Genomic DNA, 25,164 nt, shown 5'->3' on the forward strand with positions numbered 1-25,164 from the left:
AAACCACTTCATGACTGAATTACCCAAATTGTGGACAGGTCTTACAATATTTGAGGGGATTGGGTGCTATTTTACTTTAGTGTTCAGTGTAAAAGTCACATATCTCATATCTAGTGAACACATATGATGAAACATAGCTAATAAAACATACACTGTGAGTCATGACTATGTTGTGGTTAGGCATGGAGACTACTGGAATTTGAGTCCCCCTTAATAGCCGTGTGTTGTTTGATAAGTTGCTTACCTCAGTTTCCTCCTCTGCAAAACGGGAATATATTAGGATCTATCACATAAAGTCATTTTGTGTTTAATGAGTTAAATCATATAAATCTTTTAGAATAGGGTCTGGCACAGAGTAAGTACCAGTGAATGCTGGCTGTTATTCATTAATAAATAAGAAAGTCAATATCCCTTGCACATTTGACATAGATCACTAATTTTATTAAATTCTCTTGAACAAAATAAACTGCAACTATAAATGTCAGTAAATCTGATTCTTTTGAATGGTTCAAGCATATTAAACAGTAGAGAAAGTAGATACAAATTCATTGTGGATGAAACTTATGAATACTTTTACACCAAGATCAGTTACAGAAGTCCTTATCCCATGGAGTTTATTTTAATTCTTATTCATATTTTTAGAAAATCATGCTTTTAAAAAATTCATAGATAGAACTATAGAAATTACATTATCTGAACAGCAGAGAGAAAATAGACTGAAAATGAACAGAGCCTCAAGAATCTGTGGGATTGTAACAAACAGTCTAACATCTGTGTCATTGGAGTTTTGAAAAGAGAGAAAAAACAGGAAGGAGTATAAAAGTATTCAAAGAGATAATAGCTGAAAACTTCTCAAATTTGGTAAAAGAATAAACCTACAGAGTTCAGAGGCTGAGTTAACACCAGACAAGATAACTGAGAGAAACTTTTTGCTAGGCAAAAATACTGGACTGCTAGGCCCTCCTCCAGGGGATCTTCCCAACCCAGGAATAGAACCCAGGTCTCCCACATCCCAAGTGGATTCTTTACTGTCTGAACTACCAGGGAAGTCCAAAAGAAACTTACACCAATGCATAGAAGTTCGACTCTTCAGAAGTCAAACTTCTGAAAACTAAAGACATATCTTGAAAGCAGTGAGAGAGAAATGACATCTTACCTCTAGAGGAAAAACAATTCAGATGACAGCAAATTTCTCACCAACATTCATGAAGTCCAGAAAAAAGGGGCATAACATTTTTCAAGTGCTGAAAGAAAAGAGCTGTCAATTCAAAATCCTATAACCAGTGAAAATATTCTTTAGGAATAAGGGGGAAGTCACAAGCTTCTCAGATGAAGAAAAACTAAGAGGGTTTGTTGCCTACTCTAAAAGAATGACTAAAAGTTCTCAAAACCAAAATGAAATTATAAACAAAGCAATATTTGAATATCAGGAAGGAAGAAAGTACACAGCAAACAAAAAATATAGGTAACTGCAATAAGCTCTTTTTCTTCTTGGCTTTTCTAAGTTCTGTTTAATGGTTGAAGCCAAAATTATGGCATTGCCTGATATGATTCTTTTTGCCTTTTCATACTGTTCATGTCCTGAATATTCATTGGAAAGACTGATGCTGAAGCTGAAACTCCAAAACTTTGGCTGCCTGATGCAAAGAACTGACTCATTGGAAAAGACCCTGATGCTGGGAAAGATTGGAGGCAGGAGGAGAAGGGGACAACAGAGGATAAGATGGTTGGATGGCATCACCGATTCAATGGATATAGATTTGAGTAAACTCCGGGAATTGGTTATGGACAGGGAGGCCTGGTGTGCTGCGGTCCATGGGGTCACAAAGAGTCAGACACGACTGAGTGACTGAACTGAACTGAACTGAACTGAGTCTGTGCTAAGTTATGTATATACAATGTAATACCTAGAATGAACACTAAACAACCTATACTAATAAATGCACTAAAAATCAAAATGAAATTCTAAAAAATTTTCAAATAATCCACTGAAAGGCAAAGGAAATAAGAAATAGAGAAATAAGAAAGATAGAGATAGAGAAATAGAGAACATACAGAAAACAGAGTGGCAGATTTAAGCCCTAATATATCATGATTATGTTAAGTGTAAATGGCCTAAAAACACTAATTAAAAGACAGACCCAAGCAGAGTAGGTGTTCTTAAAGCTTGACCCAACTGTATGTTGTCTATAAGAAGTTCATTTCAAATATAATGATATATGCATATTGAAAATTCACTTCAGTTCAGTCATTCAGTCATGTCCGACTCTTTGCGACCCTGTGAACCACAGCACGCCAGGCCTCCCTGTCCATCACCAACTCCCAGAGTCCACCCAAACCCATGTCCATTGAGTTGGTGATGCCATCCAACCATCTCATCCTCTGTCCCCTTCTCCTCCTGCCCTCAATCTTTCCCAGCATCAGGGTCTTTTCCAGTGAGTCAGCTCTTCACATCATGTGGCCAAAGAATTGGAGTTTCCACTTCAACATCAGTGCTTCCAGTGAACACCCAGGACTGATCTCCTTTAGGATGGACTGGTTGGATCTCCTTGCAGTCCAAGGGACTCTCAAGAGTCTTCTTCAATACCACAGTTCAAAAGCATCAATGTCATGAACTTCCGTCCATAGTTCATCAAGCACTCTATCAGATCCAGTCCCTTAAATCTATTTCCTACTTCCACTATATAATCATAAGGGATTTGATTTAGGTCATACCTGAATGGTCTAGTGGTTTTCCCTACTTTGTTCAACTTAAGTTTGAATTTGGCAATAAGGAGTTCATGATCTGAGCCACAGTCAGCTCCCAGTCTTGTTTTTGCTGACTGTATAGAGCTTCTCCATCTTTGGCTGCAAAGAATATAATCAATCTGATTTCGGTGTTGGCCATCTGGTGATGTCCATGTGTAGAGTCTTCTCTTCTGTTGTTGGAAGAGGGTGTTTGCTATGATGAGTGTGTTCTCCTGGCAAAACTCTATTAGCCTTTGCCCTGCTTTATTCTGTACTCCAAGGCCAAATTTGCCTGTTACTCCAGATGTTTCTTGACTTCCTACTTTTGCATTCCAATCTCCTATAATGAAAAGGACATCTTTTTTGGGTGTTAGTTCTAAAAGGTCTTGTAGCTCTTCATAGAACCGTTCAACTTCAGCTTCTTCAGCATTACTGGTCAGAGCATAGACTTGGATTACCGTGATATTGAATGGTTTGCCTTGGAAATGATCAGAGATCATTTGGTCATTTTTGAGAGTGCATCCAAGTACTGCATTTTGGACTCCTTTGTTGACTATGATGGCTACTTCATTTCTTCTAAGGGATTCCTGCCCACAGTAGTAGATATAATGGTCATCTGAGTTAAATTCACCCATTCCAGTCCATTTTAGTTCGCTGATTCGACGTTCACTCTTGTCATCTCCTGTTTGACCACTTCCAATTTGCCTTGATTCATGGACCTAACATTCCAGGTTCCTATGCGATATTGCTCTTTACAGCATCAGACCTTGCTTCTGTCACCAGTCACATCCACAACTGGGTGTTGTTTTTGCTTTGGCTCCGTCTCTTCATTCTTTCTGGAGTTATTTCTCCACTGATCTCCAGTAGCATATTGGGCACCTACTGACCTGGGGAGTTCATCTTTCAGTGTCTTATCTTTTTGCCTTTTCATACTGTTCATGGGGTTCTCAAGGCAAGAATACTGAAGTGGTTTGCCATTCCCTTCTCTAGTGGACCACATCATGACCCAGATAATCACGATGGTGTGATCACTCACCTAGAGCCAGACATCCTGGAATGTGAAGTCAAGTGGACCTTAGGAAGCATCACTACGAACAAAGCTAAAAGAAGTGATGGAATTCCAGTTGAGCTATTTCAATTCCTAAAAGATGATGCTGTGAAAGTTCTGCAGTCAATATGCCAGCAAATTTGGAAAACTCAGCAGTGGCCACAGGACTGGAAAAGGTCAGTTTTCATTCCAACCCCAAAGAAAGGCAACGCCAAAGAATGCTCAGACTACCGCACAATTGCACTCATCTCACACGCTAGTAAAGTAATGCTCAAAATTCTCCAAGCCAGGCTTCAGCAATACATGAACCGTGAACTTCCAGATGTTCAAGCTGGTTTTAGAAAAAGCAGGGGAACCAGAGATCAAATTGCCAACATCTGCTGGATCATGGAAAAAACAAGAGAGTTCCAGAAAAATATCTATTTCTGCTTTATTTACTATGCCAAAGCCTTTGACTGTGTGGATCACAATAAACTGTGGAAAATTCTGAAAGAGATGGGAATACCAGACCACCTGATCTGCCTCTTGAGAAACCTGTATGCAGGTCAGGAAGCAACAGTTAGAACTGGACATGGAACAACAGACTGGTTCCAAATAGGAAAAGGAGTACATCAAGGCTGTATATTGTCACCCTGCTTATTTAACTTATATGCAGAGTACATCATGAGAAACGCTGGGCTGGATGGAGCACAAGCTGGAATCAAGATTTCCTGGAGAAATATCAATAACCTCAGATATGCAGATGACACCACCCTTATGGCAGAAAGTGAAGAAGAACTAAAGAGCCTCTTGATGAAAGTGAAAGAAGAGAGTGAAAAAGTTGATTTAAAACTCAACATTCAGAAAACTAAGATCATGGCATCCAGTTCCATCATTTCATGGCAAATAGATGGGGAAACAGTGGCTGACTTTATTTTTGGCGGCTCCAAAATCACTGCGATGGTGACTGCAGCCATGAAATTAAGAGACACTTACTCTTTGGAAGGAAAGTTATGACCAACCTAGACAGCATATTCAAAAGCAGAGACATTACTTTGCCAACAAAGGTCCATCTTGTCAAGGCTATGGTTTTTCCAGTAGTTGTGTATGGATGTGAGTTGGACTATAAAGAAAACTGAGCACTGAAGAATTGATGCTTTTGAACTGTGTTGTTGGGAGAAGACTCTTGAGAGTCTCTTGGACTGTAAGGTGATCCAACCAGTCCATCATCAGGGAGATCGGTCCTGAGTGTTCATTGGAAGGACTGATGATGAAGCTGAAACTCCAATTCTTTGGCCACCTGATGCAAAGAGCCGACTCATTTGAAAAGACCCTGATGCAGGGAAAGATTGAAGGCAGGAGGAGAAGAGGACAAGAAAGGATGAAATGGTTGGATGGCATCACCAACTCAATGGATATGAGTTTGAGCGGACTCTGGGAGTTGGTGATAGATAGGAAGGCCTGGTGTGCTGTGGTCCATGGGGTCATGAAGAGTCAGACACGACTGAATGACTGAACTGAACTGAACAGAAAGATAATATGAAAATCTCCAAATACTTAGAAACTAATTCCTCACTTCTGAATAATCCATGGGTCAAAAAAGATATTGCAATGGAAAATAAAAAATGCATTGAGTTGAATGAAAATACATCACATAAAATTTGTAGGATACAGCTAAACCAATGTATACTTTTGAAAAGAGGAAAAAAATCTCAACTCAATAATCTAAGCTCCCACTTCAATGGCCTAGAAAAGGAAGAATGAGCAGAAGGATGGGAAAAAGAAATATAAGACCTGAAATCAATGAAACTGAAAACAGAAAAAACAACCTCACAGAATTAGTTCTTTAAAAAGAGGATTAAATTTAAAAATCTCAAGTAAGCCTGATAAAAAGAGAGAGAAAAGATGCAAGTTACCAAATGAATGAATCAGGAATGGATGAAGGAATCAAGGATATCACTATAGAACCTGCAGACATCAAAAGGGAGTACTTAAAACTCCACATGCAAACATTTAACAATTTGCGAGAAATAGAACACCTCCTCAGAAAATTCCATGACGTCTTACAGAAAAACCCTAAAGAACTTTCTGGCCAACTCATAAACTACCACAGTGCACTCAGTATAAAGTAGATAATTGAAATAGCCCTATTTCATACAGAAAGGAAAAAATAAACCAGTTCTTATTTGTAGATGACATGATTGTCTATATAGAAAGTCTCAAAGATGTGACCAAAAAAAAAACCCCAAAAAACTTCTAAAACTAATAAATGAATTGAACAAGATTTAGGGTATAAGGTAAACATTCGAAATTCAACTTTATTTCAATATACTATCAGTGAGCATATGGATCCTGAAAAAAATAGAATACCATTTACTTTGCTCAAAATTGCAGTTGTTGTTGTTGTTTAGTCACTAAGTCGTGTCCAGGCTCCTCTGTCCAAGGAATTTCCCAGGCAAGAATACTGGAGTGGGTTGCCATTTCCTCCTCCAGGGGATCTTCCCAACCCAGGGATCAAACCTGAGTCTCCTGTGTCTCTTGCATTGCAGGTGGATTCTTTTCCCCTTGAGCCATTGGGGAAACCCTGTATTGGTAAAGGGATAGACAATTAGATCAATGGAACAGAATAGGGAACCCAGAGACAGATCCACCAAATATGCCTGATTGATTTTTGACAAAAGTGTAGAAGGAATTCAATGGAATAAAGATAACTTTTTAAACAAATGACGCTGCAGCAATTGGTCAATGATAGGCAAAAATAAATAAAATAAAAACCTCAACCTAAGCCTTGTACCTGATATAAAAATTAACTCATGGTCTTAAATATAAAACATAAAACTATAACTTATCAAACATCTCGAAAAAAATCTGAGAAAATCTACAGGATCTAGGGCTATGCGAAGAGTTTGACACTGAAAGCATGATACAAAAAAAGGAAAATTTCATCATTTTGACTCCACCAAAATTACAAGTGTTTGCTCTGTGAAAGGTCTGTTAGCAAGATGAAAAGCCAGGCTATAGACTGGGAGAAAAATTTTGCAAACAACATATCTATCATAAGACCAGTATTTAGGCTATATAAGGCACTCTCAAAACTCAACAGCAGAAAAAACAGTCCAGTGAGAAAATGGCAAACAACAGGAAGAGATAGTTTTCCCCAAAGAAGATATATGAATGACAAATAAGCACATGAAAAGATGTTAAGCGTCATTAGCCATTAAGAAAATGAAAATTAAAACCACAAGATTTCTCTACACTCCCATCAGTGTGGTTAAAAAAAAAAAAATACAAGTCCAGTGTTGGCAAGGACACGGAGAAACTGGTTCACTTCTCCATTGCCAACAGAAATGTAATATAGTGCTAACAGTTTGGAAAATTGTTTGGCAGTTTCTTAAAAAAAAAAAAAAAAAAAACCGAGGACGCAACTGCCATACAACCCAGGACTGTCTTCCGTGCACTTATCCAGAAGGAACAAAAAGACTCCTCCAGGCAACCTGTAAAGTAGGAGACACTGGTTCAATCCCTGGGTCGGGAAGACCCCCTGGAGGAGGGAACGGCTACCCACTCCAGTATTCTTGCCTGGAGAATTCTATGGACAGAGGAGCCTGACGGTCGGACTGTAGTCTGTGGGGTCCCAAAGAGTCAGACTCAACAAGTGATACAAACACACACAGGCTCCGACCTACAGATGACTGACTCACACCGGAAGAAAAATAAATACCAACTGCCAGAACTCCCAACAGACCTCTTTTGTAGTTCCGACTGATATTATCATCACCCCAGAGGCCAACGTCAAGGCCACGCAACTAGTATGCGGCAGAGGCGGTGTACGAATCCAGTTAAGGCTAGTAAGTGATTCAATCCTCAGATTGTCTGGTGTGGCCCTTTTCACAGGCAAGTACGGAACCGTGAAGCCTCGGGCCGCATAGCTGGAAAGTCAGGCGGCTACTCGGTCTTCTGGGCTAGAGTGCGCTTCCCTGGTTCTTGGGTCCAACTTTTCCTAACTTTTCCGGGCCTCTTTCGCCCAGTCCCAGGGGAGCAGGCACCACCCTTTTCCTCCGGGAGGCGCGCGTAGTGGGGAGGGCGGGTCCCCGACCGCAGTCGCCTCCCCAGACCCTGCCCCCAGGCTATAAACCCGGAGCCGGGGGCCGGCGCGGGCAGTCCCGGGCTGGCCCGCTCCGCGGGGCGATCGCACAGATGGCGGCGCTGGCGACAGTGGCCAAGAAGGTGTGGAGCGCGCGGCGGTTGCTGGTGCTGCTGTTCACACCGCTCGTGCTGCTGCCGGTGGTCTTCGCCCTCCCGCCCAAGGTAACGCCGCCTCTCCTGGGCGGTCCCCCCATTCCGCCCGCCCTGGGCGGCCGCGCCACAGTCAGGACCCTGTCCTCCCGAGCCTCGGAGGCGGAATACCACAGAGGTCCCAGTCTAGATTTCACCAGACCCCACCTCCCCACCCGCTGCGTTCCCTCGCTTTCCCTGCCTTGCACTGCTGTGAACACAATTCCCCTTTCCCACCTGCGGTTGCTCCTGGGAGCCCTGGGTCCCACTAGCCTTCTGGATCTTGTCATTTCTGCAGGAATGATTCCTCTTTATCGAGCTCTGACTGTGTGCTTGGTGATGTGTTGAACATTTCACTTGATAATCACAAGAAACTTGATGCTTGGCAAGCTCAAGCTTAATGAATGGCAAGCTGTGTGATCTGGGGCTTAACCTCTCTGAACTTCAGCTTGTTCATTTGTAAACACTGGGAAAATGATCATACGGATCCATTGGACAGTGGTGAATATTAAAAAGAGGCAATATATGTTAATCTCTTTGAACTGAGCCTGGTACCCAGTAAGTGCAGAAGACTGCACTGGCTGGTCTTTATCAACGTGCCATATATGATGGAGACAGCCAAGATTTAAGAAATGCTTACTGGGAGCAAGTGTGAGCACAGTCGTGTCCTACTCTGCGACTCCATGGACTGTAGCCCACCAGCTTCCTCTGTCCATGAAATTATCCAGGCAAGAATACTGGAGTGGGTTGCCATGCCCTCCTCCAGGGGATCTTCCTGACCCAGGGATCGAACCCACGTTTCCTGCAGTGCAGGCAGATTCTTTACCATCTGAGCCACCAGGGGCAAGGTGCAGCGCTAAACTTTGCCTACGTGCTGCATCTGACTTAATCCAGACTGAAAATGCCCCTCTGAGTGGGGAGGGTTATTTGCCTTATTTTCCAGAGGAGAAAAGTGAGGCTGGGAGAGAAGTGTCTTGCTCACAGTCACACAACAGGCAGCTGAGTGGGATCAATCCCTGGCTTATCAGAATCCAGAACCTAGGTTGTTTCTAGACTCTCAAAGAAAGTAATCCATAGAAGATCAAAGGCTGCTGATTGAGGTCGGGAGTGTCATGACAAAATTCATCACCAGTGGGAGAAGGAGATGGTATCGCAGGTCCCCCGGTGGGTCCCTCACCTGTGCCCAGCACATTCGGGGCATCAAGATTAGGTGTGAGGCTCGTTAGACAAGGCTTCTACCTCCAAGAAGTTGTTTCACTGTCCCTCAATGAGATATTCTTCAGTTGCTAAGTCGTGTCCGACTCTTTGCAACCCCGTGGACTGCAGACCACCAAGCTCCCCTTGTCCTTCACTGTCTCCCTGAGTTTGCTCAAACGCATCTCCATTGAGATGCGTTTGAGCAAACTCCATCCAACAATAAGATATTACTCATTAATTGCCATCAATGAAACATTAAATGTTCATAAAAATAGAAGTAAAGAGAGGGTATAATTTAGTGAGACCAGGGGAGTGGGGAGAAGTGTTCAGAGAGGGCTGCCTGGAGGAAGGGGTGAGGAAGTGATACTAAGAAGATGGTGTCGAAAGATCCACGACAAATTCTTCGGTGTGGAATTATCCTAGCAATTAGACTTTCTTGACATGCAAGAGAAAAACAATAAATGCTGGTATAAGGATTAGGTTGCTTATTTAAAAGCCATCCCATCCCTGGCCACTTGCTAACTTCAGGACCTTGCACCAATCTCCTTTCCTCTTTGGGTCTCCTTTTCCTTGTCTATAAGGTGGAGGATTGCCATGCTAGCTTCCGACATTTGATGTGAGGGTCTGAGCAAAGACGTTGCCTCACTTTGTGAAGCATCACTGGTGGAAGGCAGGATGGGTCTGGGGGGTCCCAGGCGGAGTTCTGGGGAAGAAGTGATGAAACACACAGGGTCTCTCTCCTCTGCAGAGGGTTCTGAAAGCTCCGCTCTGCAGTGAACCCAGGGGCAGGTCCAAGTGTTATGGGGCCAGAAACTTGTACTAATTGAGGGGCTTTCTTTAAGAAAAAGCATACAGATTTACAAGTACACAATTTAGTACATGGCTTGGGAGTGGCTCTGAACCTTTAAAAGCTTCATTAGCTTCACAGTGAACCCACTTCCATATGACCCCCAGTGTGGTAGGTAACAGCGCATGTCTGATTGATAAGGTGTTTCACTGTGCTTCACTCTTCTGTGCTGAGTTTCTCGGGTGTTGTCCTATGTAATATCCACATCACCAGGGAGTCAACTGCTATTAGCATGGAACAGGTGAAGAAATGGAAGCTCAGCAAGGTTAGGTGACTTGTCCAAGGTCACACAACCTGTACAAAGCCAGAAGGCATTGTCTGTGTCTGACCACTTCACTTTATACTCTTTCTTTAGTTCTAATTGAGTGAGAATGTCTCCTGATTCCCTCCGGATCCCCAGTGGGGACTCTTTGTGTGGCTCTAGATCTCACTGCCTTTTAAACTCGCTAATAAATCAGGGCCTCCTCCCAGGAGGCAGCTCTGGCTTCTTGGGAGATCTTAGCCTCCCTCAAGTCTCTATCAGCACACTCAAAGCCCCCTCTTCCTCCATGTTATATGTATATGTTTATCACATTGTATTATTATCATATTCTTGGATGTTAATAACTGACATGTTTCTTAATCTAATGTAGAAGGCGAATAAAAGCATCCTTAGAGAATAGTGAGCAGAGAAATTTGTGGTTTTTGTTGGTCTATGACATACGCATAAAGCAAACAGAGTGGGTGTGCTACGCACACAGTTTCAAAGCAATTCCTGTAATCTTAACCAGTTTAATCCTGTGATAACCTCTCCAGACGAAGGCTGGCACTATAAAAAAGTGTGCTTTCTGTGCAAATGAAGCTTCAAGGCAAGTGTGCTCAGTGTCCACCCTCACCCCTAACATTAGGCTGCTGCTTCTAAGCCTCTTTCACCTAGAAATTCTGGAACCACCAATGCCTGTTATAGGGTTCATATCCCAAAAACTTTTGCAAAATTGTTGATATCAGGGAAGAAGTTTGAGATCCTTGGCATTGGTCATTTGCCCCTCACTGGGTCCTGCTTTTCCAGCTTGATAAGGTCTCCAGCATCGCTGCTCTGATGTTCCAGAAGTCTGTATGATTGTAACGGTTGGTTATCATGCACCTGTCCCCTGGCGACTGGTGAGGGAGGCTGCAGGGAGGCTGGGGTTAATCTGAAGAGTAGAGCCAGGGCTGGGGGCGGGGGATGGGAACAATTCTTACATTATGTCCTCCTGGCTTGGAACACTGTCAGCAGGGGTGAAAAGGAGTGGGATGCCCTTCTGGAATGCAGTGGCTGCAATTTCCAGGGCCACGGGGATCATGGCTCTTACCCCAAAGAGTGCCAGAGACTGAGGAAGTCAGGATCCTGCCAGAGGGACTGCCTCACAGTTTTCTAAGAATGGCCATCCTGGGAGCTGGGTGTTAGAGGACTGGCCTTGGGCGGCTAGGGGAGACAGAGGAGAGTATTAAATCAAGCTTGCAAATAAGCACCAGCCCCATGTATTTGCAGAGAATCTCACCTTCTTTCCCAACTTACTAAAAGCAAATCTTGCTGGACTGACCATCTGGCCATCAAGAGTGCTTCCAGTGGGTACTTCCACTGGCTCTTTCTAAGGATGCTTTGAGAGGGAGGAGGCATGTAGGAGTGGGGGGACTCTGGGCAGGGCCTCCTCCCAGGCTGCAGGTCTGGCTTCTCGGGAGATCTTTTGTTGTTGTTCAGTTGCTCAGTCATATCGACTCTTTGCGACCCCATGGACTGCAGCACGCCAGGCTTCCCTGTCCATCACCAACTCCTGGAGTTTACTCAAACTCATGTCCATCGAGTTGGTGATGCCATCCAACCATCTCAGCCTCTGTCGTCTCCTTCTCCTCCTGCCCTCAATCTTTCCCAGCATCAGGGTCTTTTCTAATGAGTTGGCTCTTTGCATCAGGCGGCCAAAATACTGGAGTTTCAGCTTCAACATCAGTCCTTCCAATGAACACCCAGGACTGATCTCCTTTAGGATGGACTGGTTGGATCTCCTTTCAGTCTGAGGGACTCTCAAGAGTCTTCTCCAACACCACAATTCAAAAGCATCAGTTTTTCACTGCTCAACCTTCTTTCCGGTCCAACTCTCACATCCATACATGACTACTGGAAAAAACATAGCGTTGACTAGACAGACCTTTGTTGGCAAAATAATCTGACTTCACTAATTTTAGCCTCCCTCAAGTCTTTATATCAGCACACTGAAAGCCCCCTCCTGTTATATGCATGTATTTATCATGTTATATTATTGCCATGTTCTTGGATGTTCGTGACTAACATGTTTCTTTATGTAATGTACAATGGGAATAAAAGCCTCTGGGCAGGACGCTCCAGAGCATTGTGAAGGCTGTGCAGCACACAGAGAGAAGTGAGGAGGCGAAATGAGACCGAACCCGCCCGCACTCCACCTGCCGAACCTGGCCTCCCGGTGCAGTGCTGGGCCCACTGAGGAAGAGCCCCTCTCCCCAGTTTGCACGAAGGTGTTGTCTGGCTTGCAGCAGTCTTGCTCTGGGGTGGCAGTTACACCTGTGAAGTCAGAGGCCCACTGTTTTGCATTCACCTAATCTCCATGAGTGGGGTATGTTCAGGTGGATGACCAAGAAAATGGGCCTTTCCTTCCCAGTTTTGAGGCTTTGGAATCAGAACTGGATTCTCATTCCACATCCCTGGTCTGTGACCTTAGGCAAGTCATTTGACTTCTCTGGGCCTCGGTCTCTTCAGTGGTAACACGCCCATAGTATCACCTTCTCCCCTGGTTATTCTTTGGGCCTAGTGAAATCATATGATATGCTGGCATCATAACTTCGTACTTTTTCATTCAGCCCTCAAGGTATGTTTTCACTCTCCCATCTTGCAGATGAGGAAGCTGAGACTCAGAAGTAAGAGGATGGAAAGAGCATGGGCCTTGGAGTTGGGAAGACTTGGGTTTGGGTCTTAGCTCTCAAACTGTACGATAAGGGGCTTGGGCGGGAGATGTCCCATTTCTGAGCCTCGCTTTCCTCACTTGTGAAGTGGGGAAGACTCACGGGTCCCCAAAGGGCTACTATGAGATTTAATTCAGTTAGAATACAGAAATCTTCCCGTGCTGGGTCAAAACAGGGTGGGAATTGATAACAGTAATAACTGCTAAGTGTTTTCCTCATCTGCCCCATGCTGTTTTACATGCCTTCCACATTTTAGTTCATTTCATTTAATCTCTGAAGCCTACCTTCTGGATAACGGGTGAAGGGAAGTAGACGTCAAGCTCCCATATTTCTATTCAGATTATAGTAAGCCCTCAAGAAAGGATAAGAACACCTCATACTTATTGATTACTTACTAGAAGCTGGCCCCCTCTCTCCCTCTGTGACAGCCACCCTGGCCTTCTTGGTGTTCCTTAAATATCCCAAGATTGCTCTCACCCCAGGGCCTTTACCAGCTTCCCAGGTGGCACGGTGGTAAAGAATCCACCTGCCAATGCAGGAGACCCAAGAGACTCAGGTTTGATCCCTTGGTCAGGAAGATCCCCTGGAGGAGGTCATGGCAACCCACCCCAGTACTCTTGCCTGGAAAATCCCATAGACAGAGGCGCCTGGCAGGCTACAGTCCACTGGGTCACTAAGAGTCAGACACAACTGAGCAGCTAAACACGTGCACACCTGCCTGCGGGGCCTTTGCACTTACTGTTCCTTCCGTTATGAGCTGCTCTTCCCCCAGATGTCTGCAAGCCTTGCTCCCACACTTCATTCATCTTAGTTCAAAGATGAACCTCCTCAAAGGCCTTCCCTGGCCACCCTTTCTAACATAGAAAATAAAAATTCCTTTACACTCTCTTCCCTGCCTTATTTTGCTTCATGGTCTTTGTCACTATCTGGCAATGTATTGTATTTAAGGAACGGGCAAGGCAGAGGAAGCAGGCTTAGAGTTGGTTAGTCGAATGATTTCAGTGGGCTCTGGGACAGAGAGGCTGTCCCTGGTTGTCTGGTCCCTGTCCCTGGGTGATGAGGGCAGGCAGATAGTGGCCTGGAGTGAGAGAGTCCAAGAAAGGAGATGGTTGGGGGTGTGGGTCTGGGATCGTCTGGTTTACATTTGAAAAGCCGACACACAGGTGAGTTGTTTACTATTTCTAGGAATGAGCTAGCCCTGGGAGGGGCAGACCCTCCAGTGTTAGCAAGGTCCCAAGACGCCAGAGCATCACATTCAGAAACTGGAAAACATGGTTGTTACAATCTCCCATACTCTTCTCTCTCACTTGTGGTCCAGCCTTATAGGCCTTCCTTTGGTTCTTTAAACCTGCCAAACTTGTTCCTGCCTCAGGACCTTTGCACTTGTTCTCGCTGCCTGGGACGCTCTTGCCCCTGATCTTCCACACGTGGATCTGTCTGGTCATTCAGGTCTTAGCTCCAAAGGCACCTCCTCCAAGAAGACCTCCTTGATTACCTCTTCTCAATAACACTTGCCCTCCTCACTGTACAAAACACTCTCTAAAACAGAGTCCTGTTTTATTTCCTTCATGGCATTCATTCCAACCTAAAATGTTCATTATTTGTTCACTGCCTGCCTCCTCCACGAGACTATGAGTGATATAAGGGCAAGGCCTGTGTCTGTCTAGTTCCCTCAGCATCCCCAGCACCTAGGACAGAGTCTGACACATAGTAGGTACTCAGTAAACTAGCCAATGAATGAATTTGCATTTGAGCCAGGTAGCTCTGATTTCTGAACACGTGCACTTGCTAAACTCCTAGACTGCTACTAATTTGTAGAAGATCTAAGCTGCAATCAGTGTTTGCAGCCCTTTCCTTTTTCAGCGGGGAAAACTGAGGCCCAGAGGGCACATGGAAGGACCTTCCCACCCCTCCCAGCCAGGTGGTCCCAGAACCCTCATCTGTGTCCCCTCCATGCTCTCCCGCCAGGTTTGACCCATTGCCCACACAGACCCCTTGGCCTTGGAACCGCTCCTCTGAGGCCTAGCCAACTTTCCACTTTCCTGGAGATCCTGCCAGGTGTGTAAACAGACCGACAGAATTCCTGATGAGGCGAAGGGGAGCGAGATTGTGTTTCCTGACCTGACTCAGCTGGGCAGTGCCCTCTGGACTGATGAGCGGGATTGTGAGACACCGCCCCCAGACCTTGAGGACACAAAGTGAGCACCCTAGCTAGACCGGACCTGAAACAAATGTCACAGGTGCACCCCAACGGCTCTCTCCAGCTGAGATGCACCAGGGACAAGAGAGATGCACAAGGCCATGCCATCCTGGCAAGCCTCAGCTTCCTCATCTGATAAATGGGCATAACGACACCCACCTGCTCAGAAGGCTTGGCAAGTGCCTGATGCAACATAGGTACTCTGTAAAGAATTGTGGCTATTGCTATTATCTGCAAAATAGGGGTATTAGGCATGTGACTCTATCTACTTGTTCCTGAAATTCACAAGGGGAGGGGCAGCCAATGGGAAGGAGCCTGTGCTGGGGGCAAGGGGAGTCAGCAGGACTGATACACAGGGCAGAACCGTGATGCCCAGCTCAATTAAGACATTGGAAAAAGGCTGGCGAGGCCAGCGTGCCCCTGCTGGCAGCCCAGTGGCTGCCCTGCCCAGTTCCTTTTCCTTTCCTCTCCTGCGAAGCCCTCTCTTGGCCTGGACTGGAGAGAGGGATTTGATTTCAGCCACGTTAAGCTCTCCAGCAGGAATGTGCCAGTCCCTGGGGGTTCAGGATGTGAATTCAAGGTTGCTGATGTCCCAGGCCACATGCCTTATTCATACGCTCTCCTCTGTCCCCCAGGAGGCCCCTTGAGAGCCATAGCCAACACCTCTCTAGCATTTATGAAGTGTCAGGCATGGTTCAACGCACTTGAGATAGGCTAGCTCATGTATGCTTGGCCCGGCTCTGTGGCACAGGTGCTATTATTGTCCACATTCACAGATGGGGAAACTGAGTAACAGAATTGTTCAGTCACTTGCCCTAGCTCCCATGGTTTGGAAGTGGCACAGCTGGGATTCTGACCTGGCATTCTAGCTCCAGAGTCTGTGCTTTTAGCCTCTATGTGACACAAGGGGGATGGACCCATTTTACAGATTAGAAGCCTGAGGCTCAGAGAGATGAAGACACTTGCCTAGCACCTCACAGTCACTGAACGAGTAGTCAGGCTGCCATTCAAGCCTACGTCTGCCTTATTGAAAGCCCACATTCCTTCATGGTTCAGTGGAGGCAAGGGGAAAGGGGCAGGGAGTACATTAAGAACGGCTTCCCAGTGGAGAAACCTGTCATCCTGACACTGGAGTGGGAGTTTGGAGGTTTTGGGTGTTGGGGGCTCTGAAGATAGGAACTAACATGAATTGTCAAATATGATATGTAGGAGCTTGGGTTTGGGTGCTTGGGTGCAAATTCTGGTTTTTTAATATGCTGTGTGACCTCGGGCCAGTTGCATAACTTCTCTATGCTCAAGTTCCTAATCCGTAAATAGGCCAGTTGCATAACTTCTCTATGCTCAAGTTCCTAATTTGTAAATGGGTACGATAATAGGTGATGATGTAAAGGGCTCAACAAATGCTGGCTGGCTTCATGGCTAAAGCACCTCCTGTGTCCTGGGCTCTGTGGAGTCCTTTAAAACAGAGTTCCGAAGTGTTTTGCTCTCCAGGAGACATTCAGCAAGGCCTGAAAACACTTTTGATTGTCACAGCTCGATGGAGATGCTGCCAGCATCTAGGGATGCTGCCACACACCCTGCAGTGCACAGGATTGCCCCCACAACGAAGAGCTCTCAGGCCCCGAATGTCAGTGGTGCCGAGGCTGGAAGCCCCTGCCCAGTGCATTTGCTTGGCGTCCTCTCCCAGCAGGCCCGTGAGGCAGGTGTGATCAGGTCCCATTTTCTGTCAGGAACACTGAGGCCCAGAGAGGGGGAGGGCTTGCCTGTGGACTCACAGCCTGACTGCAGAAGGCCTCCCAGGGTGGAGGGGATTTGGAAATGGAGGGCCTTCCAGACAAGAAGGCCCTTCCAGGGCCTGTGAGCCCTGCTCCAGGCGCTGCTGCGTGGAGCTGACGGTCCCCTCTGCCCTCCTGGCTCCCAGCGGGCGGGACCAGCCTCCTTTCCCGTGATCGGGAGAAATAACAAGAGCGGCCCTTGTTCGCTGCCACCCACAGCCCCGATTGTCCCCTCGATTCCACATGACAGTCCACCTTTCTCGCATGACGAGCCGCTTTGCTGGCTGGCCCCCATCAGCCTGGAGGAGTGCGGGAGAAGGGAGGAAACAGCTCCCTGCTCCTTTAGGCCATTTTCTGCCCCGTCTGGAGCCCCCTTGGATTCCTTTCAAAAGGGCTGGGACTCGACAAAACTTCTCCTGGTGCCTGAGCCGAGCGTTTGACAGCATGGAGTCCGAGAAACAGAAGTGTGAGCAGTTTCCTGAGACACAAGTCTTGGAAATGGGCTCTGCTGTGTTGACATCTGGGACCAGAACGCGGGGTGTCCAGGCCTGGGGGAGCCAGCAGAGGCCTAATGCACGGCCCTGCCTGCAGCCCAGCTCTCACTTCTTCTTGGAGAAACTGAGGCAGTCCTGAGAGGCCCTTCCTATCCCCACTAAACTACCTATCAATCCGGGATACCTGGCTTCCTTTCCTGCTAATCTGTTTCTTCTATGGGGTCTGGACCTCCTCCAGACCTTGACTTTCCTCCCCTGGACAAAGGGTCTGCCCAGAGTCACTGAGCTGGTTTGTCCTCCAGAATCAACTCTCTGAAGGGGCGGGGGTAACATCGTGAGAGTATGAACTCTAGCATCAGATCTCCTGGACTCCACACTGGCTCCCCCACTTCCTTTGTGACCTTGGGTAAGTTATTAGCTTCTCTGTGCCTCAGTTTCCTCCTCTGTGCGAGGACACCAATAGGATCTACCTCAGAGGGGGTTGTGAAGATTGGTTTTGATACCTGAAATACTCTGGGCTGCTCCTGATCATAAGAGGTACTAGTTAAAGATCGACTGTTGTTGTTCAGTCGCCAAGTCGTGTCCAGTTTTTTTGTGACCCCATGGACTGCAGCACGCCAGGTTTCCCAGTCCCTCACCATCTCCCGGAGTTTACCCAAGTTCATGTCCATTGCATGGGTGATGCCATCCAACCATCTCATCCTCTGTCATCCCCTTCTCCTCCTGCCTTCAATCTTTCCCAGCATCAGGGTCTTTTCCAATGAGTTGGCTATTTGCATCAGGTATAACAGTAATAGTAGTAGGATTGTTATTTGCATTACAAATAAGCCTGTGGATCTAGGGGTCTGGAGGTACTTTATAGGGGATGAGACTTGCTTCTGCATCCTCTTGGCTTCTTCCCTTTCCTCTCTGTGTAGGTTCTTGTGTTCTCTGAGCCTCCAATTCCTCCACTATAAAATGGGGGACAGCTGATCTCCTAGGAGCTTCTGGAATTTTAAATGAGATAGTGCTTATTCAGAAAAAAAATCCCAGTGAAAGTTCCCTTGCCATTCTTACTCTAACTCTGAAGCTCAGGGCCCCAGAGACCTAAGAAGTGAAGGATTGTGGGCAGCGGAGGGTCATTGTCAAGAACGCCTTGTGAACGTCATAGCTTAGGCCTCAGTAGCAGGGGTCAGCTTTCCCATCATCCCCTGCATTGACTCCCAGGAGGCCTGGGGCAGAGTGAGCTGGACCAGAGTGGAGGTGGGATGATGGTAAATGGTAGAGACTTAAAATGTCAGGGGCAGGGAAGACCTCAGTGCCCAAGAGAAGTTAGGCTAAGTGGTGGGCCCACAGCTGATCCAGGATGGATCCCTGCCAAGGACTTGCTCTGGGGGTGGGGGTGTGGGGTGGGCGGAACAAGGCACTTCCCCTGCCATCCTGGGTCTCCCCATCTGTCTCATGCATCCACTCGCCTCATGGGGCCATGTTGAGGAGCCAGGGAAACTAAGCACTTTGTAAAGAGTGAAGTACCTGCAAATAGTAAGGTACAAATAAGGGTCCTTCCCGTCTGGTTAACCAGTGTATCCCCAGTGCTTGGCAAACAAAGGTGCTTAATAAATATGTGTAGAATGAATATGGAATCAATGCAAATATTTCTTTATGTTTCCTGTGTGCCAGGCACTGTCCACGAGTGATCCTTACATTTAAAAGTATTAATTGAGCACCTACTATATACCAGCTACTAGTCTAAGAGAACACGGCAATGAACCAAATAGTCACAAATCCTTTTACTTGTGGAGCTGACATTCTAGAGGGGTAGACATTTTTTTTGAAAAGCAAACACATAAATAGATAAGATCTATGTGTGTTTGTGTGTATGTGTTAGTCCCTTGGTCATATCTGACTCTGCAACCCCATGGAGTTCAAAGGAGCTCGCCAGGCTCCTCTGTCCATGGGATTCTCCAGGCAAGAATATTGGAATGGGTTGCCATTCCCTTCTCCAAGGTAAGATCTATAGTATGTCAAATGATGATCAGTATTATGGAGAATAAAATCACAGAAGGCAGGGAGCCAGGAATGGGGTGAGTGTAATATTAGAGTCAGAAAGATTCAGAAAAGGGAACATTAGAACAAACACCTGAAGGAGAAGACACTGGAGCAAAGAGTTGACGGAGGTGAAGGAACAAGCCCTGAGTGCATATAAAGGAAGAGGATTCCAGGTGAGGAGACAGTAAGTGCAAAGATCCTGAGGTGGGGGCATGGGGGATGTTCAAGAAATAAAAAATGGTCTTCCTGGGTCCTCATGACAGCCCTTCCAGGAGCCTGACCACGGACCCCTTGATCACAGAGAAACTCAGGTGAAGAGCATAGGCGGCATTTAAAGGCAGACCCCACCATAATGCCTTCAGGCTGGATTTCATTTCAGCCCAAGAGAGGCCTCCTGTTAGTACAGGCCTCCGAAGGTGTGGGACAGCTGCCAGGAGCAGGGGGAGGTGGAGAAGCCCTGAGGGGGCCTTTGGCACACCCACCACCTGTGTTGGGGACTGAAAGGCCCTTGGGACACATGGGGAGACTGAGGCCCACTGAGAGGAAGGCGCTGCCTGAGGTCACACGGTCACTTGGCCTCTTTTTGGGAAGAACTTGTTCCAAAAGTTCTCAGTCCTCTGGCTGAGTCAGGCCGCTGGGGGAGTTTTTGGGGGGGCTCCTCTCTATAAAATGGGGAAAAACTGATCTCCTAGGAGTTGCTGGGATTTTAAATGAGATAGTGCTTATTCAAAGAAAAATCCTGGTGAAAGTTCCCTTGCCATTCTCCTTCTAACCCCAAAGCCCATAGCCCCTGAGCCCTAAGAAGTGAGGGACCGTGGGCAGCAGAGGGCCACTGGGCAGCTGCTCCCCCGCCCCCACCCGCCTGCCTGGCTCATGAATGATTAGTGAAGCTTGGGGGGTAGTGGGGTGTGAGCTGCCCCTTGAACACTTTTCATGAATGGTTTGAAGAACCTGAACTCGTGACATCTGCTAATAAGTCCAGGGATCTAACACAGTCCGTTCAAGTGGAAGGAGTGGAAGGATGGGGTGGGTAGCCTTGAAGGTCTTCCTGGGCAAGTCTCTCCCTCCCATTTCTCTTCTTTCCCCCGTTGAGTCTTAGGCCCAAATGGATACAGGGGGCTTCTAACTGCTGTCTCGGATTGTTTGGGGGCTGAGGAGAGGTTAGGAAGGAGCCTTGGCTGGAAATCAGAGATCAAGACTTCTGGGCTGTCTTACGTATTTCCCGCTGAGTTACCCTGAGCCAGTTTCAGGCTTCACCTTCCAGGCCTCAGTCTCCTCCTCCAGAAGGTAGATAACTCTAAGATCAGCCAGGCTTATCCTCAGGACTGAACAAACCCAGAAAGGATGTGAAAGGACCTCTGAAGTGCTTTTCTATTGAATACCTGTCCTTCCGTTTTCCTTCATAGAACCTATCCGAATGTGGGAGGAGCAACATTCACGCTAAGTTTCAAGGGCTTAACCCAGCACCTGCATGCAGTGAGTCAGTAAATGCTGACTGTTGCCGTCACTACAGTAATTCTCTTCCCTGAGCCCAGGGCCCTGGGCTGGGAAGAGCCCTGGGCTCAGACCACCACGCTGAAATCACGCTCTGCCCCTTGCTAGAGACTTGGGTGAAGAGGTGGCCGAACCTCCCTGAGCCTCCGACTTCTGCTTTCTAAGCAGGGCCGTGAGACGAGCAGGGGAGCTCAGCGTGTCCAGGGCGAGGCTCGGGCCCAGGTCACAGTGATCCCTCAGTGAGCGGTAGTTTCATTGCTGTCACCTGCCACTCACAACGGAGGCAGTGTGAACTCGGGCCAGTAGCTCAAGATCTCTGAGCCACACATAACCTGGGGACAGCGGTCATTACTGCCTCTTAGGGCTGTGGGTAGGCTGAATGAGGGAGTCCATGGGCACCATGCCTGGCACGTCTCAAGTGCCCAGCGTGGGCAGCCGTCTCAGATAAGAGTGCTGGTGCTCTGAGGTCACAGGGGCAGCTGCTCAGGAGACCGCAGGGAGAGATGCTGCCAGCCTGGCAGGGCTTCCAAAGATGCCACGTCCACCCATGTTCCCTTTGACTTCCTGCCCAGCTCTGTCAGGATGGCGACCAAGCACCCTGATTTGTGGATGGGGATATGGAGGCTCAGAAAGGCCACCGATCAGCCCAAAGGTCAAAGCTTGGAGGTGGTGAACCAGGATTTGCACCTGTGAGTCTGGGACCCCTTTGGGCCTTGTCACCCTGAGCCCCAGCTGCCTTACGTAACTCCCTCTTTTCAAGCGGAGGCTCGTGACTCTTGGCCTCAGCAGAGAGAGTTTCTCTTGTATTGCCTCTTGTCTTGCTGGGTCCTTTGCCTGGGTCTGCTGTGTGTGCTCCAAACTCCCTTCCTTTTGGGGTTAATATCTATCCAGCATCCATTGCCTTCATCTGCACATGAAGCACAGACTGGGAGCGCCTTAGGGATCATCGAGATGAAGCCGCTAGTGTAAGGAAGGCAGGAAATGGGCAGAAGTAACAGATCCTGTCAGTAGGAGCTAACGTTTTATAACTTAATCTGCCACGCACTGCTCCCAGCACTCAACCTACATTCCCTGCATTTAATCCTTGTAACAGTAACTTTGTGAGGCTGAAATTCTTAGCATCATTGTCATCATCCCCATTTTCCAGATGAGGAAACCGAGGCACAACAAGTCACTTGTTCTAGGAAGCAGTAGAGGCAGGATCCGAACCCAGGCCCTCTACCGCTAGATGCCAACCTCGCAACTCAAGCGCCTCTGCTTCTTGACGTCGGGCTCTGATTTCAGCCCCCATCTCCTAACTAATTCCCTGTCCACTGTTCTTTCTGTTGATCCCAACGGCTCCTGCTTCTCAGGGGCTGGTCATTTCTAGGTGCAGCGTGATGCTGTAGTTCCTATGTTATCTACGAGCAAGCTGAGGTCCGAACCTGCCCAAGGTCCCTCACACCAGCTGTGGGTGCCTGAGCCACTATTTCCAGCCCCGAGTGGCCTCAGGGGTTTTGACCACTGTGGAGGCCCAGCCTTGGGATGGAGGGGATACCGAGAGATTGAAGGCCTGGCTCTGGCCATTCTAGAGTTCAGAGTTCAGGGCTCCCCACAGCCCTGGCCCTGGACATTCCTGGGGAATGGGCCTCTAGTAGGCAGCAGGAGGGCACCACTGTGAGCACCTGGCCGTGATCCTGCTTCCCGAAGGGCCTGGCATAGCGCCTCGCTCACAGCCCAGCGCCTTGACAAAAAGGCAACCCAGCAGGAAGATGGATGTGGGGCGGGGGAGGGGGTGGTGGGGTGGACACGGTTTCCGAACAGCTCCCGCCCCGGACTCAGAGAACACCCCAGTGCTCTTTCTTTCTTTTCCTGGGTGAGGGGGCAGGCTTGGGGGCAGTGGGGGACAAGTTGCCTTGTGTCTGTCTGGAAATCATTCCCCCAGCTCAAAAATTAACTGCCTGACCTGGCACTTTCTTCCTTCTCGTTGTCACCTCTGCGTGTTTTGCCTGCAGACTTTAATCCCCATACTTACGGACCAGCTGAGCCTGAGAAGCTGGGATTTCTTCAGTGGGCGGATTACAAGGCTTTCTGTCAGAAATGTCTGGGTCAGGCTGGCATGAATTGGGCTGGTGAGGGACTATGAGGACCCCCCCACCCCTGCCATCCCGGCCCAACTGTTGCTCCCAGCCAGGGCCAGGACTAGGGACAGCCAGGTGAAGGACCCCAGGAACAAAGTTTCAGGAGGGACTCACTGTCAGGGTCATGTACCCGCCTCACCCTCATCCCAGCTCAGCCCCCAACTTCTGCCACCCGATAGACCTCAGAGTGCAATGATCTTTCCACGAAACGGGGTAAAACAAGTCCTTGCATCTGCCTTGCTGTGTGACCTCAGGCGAGACACTGTCCTTCTCTGGGCAGTCATTGTACTAGGGGTTAAATTAGGCCAGGGTTCCTCAGCCTCAGCAATGGTGACTTTGCTCCTACTGGAAACAAGTCATTTTCTGTTGTGGGGGGGCTGTCCTTGGCACTGCGGGATGTTTAACAGCCTCTGCCCACTAGATGCCACTGGCATCATCTCCTCCAATCACCCAAAAATGTTCCCTTTGTCCCCTGGAGGTCAGAGTCATCCCCTATTGAGAACCGCTGGATTAAGTAATCTCAGGTTAATTCTAGCTCGGATATTTTAGGATTTATTTAAAGATTTAAGAATAGTTTATTTGAAGCTCAGCTTTAAGAAATTTGGGCTTCCCTTGTGGCTCAGCTGGTAAAGAATCTGCCTGCAGTGTGGGAGACCTGGGTTCGATCCCTGTGTTGGGAAGATTCCCAGGAGAAGGGAATGGCTAACCACTCCAGTATTCTGGCCTGGAGAATTCCATGGACTGTTAGTCCATGGGGTCACAAAGAGTCGGACACAATTGAGCGATTTTTCACTTTCACTTTAAGAAATTAAACTTGTATTATTATTTTTTAAATAATTTTATTTATTTTTGGCTCTGCTGGGTCTTCGTTGCCGCGAGGGCTTTTATCTAGTTGCGGCAAGTAGGGGCTACTCTCTAGCTGCAGTGCATGGGCTTCTCGTTGTGGTGGCTTCTCCTGTTATGCAACAGGGGCTGCAGGACACCCAGGCTTAAGTAGGTGCGGCACGTGGGCACCATAGCTGTGGCTCCCAGGCTATAGAGCACAGACTCAATAATTGTGGTGCACCATGGCATGTGGGATCTTCCAGATCAGGGATCGAACCTGAGTCTCCTGTATTGGTAGATGGATTCTTTACCACTGAGCCACCAGGGAAACCCCTACCCTTGTATTGTTATTGCAATGTAACAATAGCTCAAATTTATTGAGCATTCCCATGTCCGTGGTCATTTCATATGAAATAAATCACTCTCCAAGGTAGAGACTATTATTACGTGCCTATAGCACACAAGGAAACTGATGGTGAGGGCAGTTAAATAACTAGATCACACAGCTAGAGTGTGGAAGGATTGCATTTAGTGTTCAGGCTTGTCTGATTCCAAAGCCAATACTATTTCTGTGCGTGCATGCTAACTCACTTCAGTCATGTCTGACTCTTTGTGACCCCAGGCTCCCCTGTCCAGGGGATTCTCCAGGCAAGAATACCAGAGTGGGTTGCCATGCCCTCCTCCAGGGGATCTTCCCAACCCAGGGATTGAACCCGTGTCTCCTACGTCTCCTGCATTGGCAGGCAGCTTCTTTACCACTAGTACCACCCGAGAAGCCCAACACTATTTCTACTGCATGTTTATTATAGGAAGATTAGAAAAGACAGATAAGCAAAAGGAGATGTAGTACTTTCTGATGACAAAATTACTACGTTGGTGGAGTCCAGACTTTTCTATTCCATTCACCTTTCTGAAGCAGTCTGGGAAAAGTAACAAAAAGCAACAAAAGAGGAGAAATTGCCATATCTGATAAAAGAAGGGCAGACCACAATCCCACCCTGTTTGTGAAGACTGACAATGACTGTGGGATTTGGACCAAAGTGCAGAAGGGAACCAAGAGTGGTATGTGCTTCTGCAGCTCCTGAGCAGGAGGTAGAAGTCTCCAGAAGGGTTTTTCAACTCTATGAACCCTTCCTAATCCTGGCAAAGCCTGAAGCCTGCGCAGGGGAAGGGAGAGTCACTGAGATGTATGTGACAGTTCAG

General features: G+C 47.4%; 1 protein-coding gene across 2 annotated transcripts in view; it reads left to right on the forward strand.

The window, feature by feature from the left end:
• The first annotated feature begins 2,624 nt into the window (after positions 1 to 2,624).
• Positions 2,625 to 25,164, forward strand: part of SLC13A3 (solute carrier family 13 member 3) — an 88,642-nt gene continuing 66,102 nt past the window's right edge. The window contains exon 1 of one of the 2 annotated variants that reach the window (XM_070381093.1): positions 2,625 to 8,062. In XM_070381093.1, the coding sequence (XP_070237194.1) occupies positions 7,952 to 8,062 (111 nt within the window). In that variant the 5' untranslated portion in view covers positions 2,625 to 7,951. The remainder of the gene's footprint in view (positions 8,063 to 25,164) is intronic. The other variant, XM_005897566.2, reaches the window with a different exon arrangement.

This window comes from Bos mutus, chromosome 13 (genome assembly GCF_027580195.1).
Source record: "Bos mutus isolate GX-2022 chromosome 13, NWIPB_WYAK_1.1, whole genome shotgun sequence".
In the NCBI taxonomy this organism is placed as follows: domain Eukaryota; kingdom Metazoa; phylum Chordata; class Mammalia; order Artiodactyla; family Bovidae; genus Bos; species Bos mutus.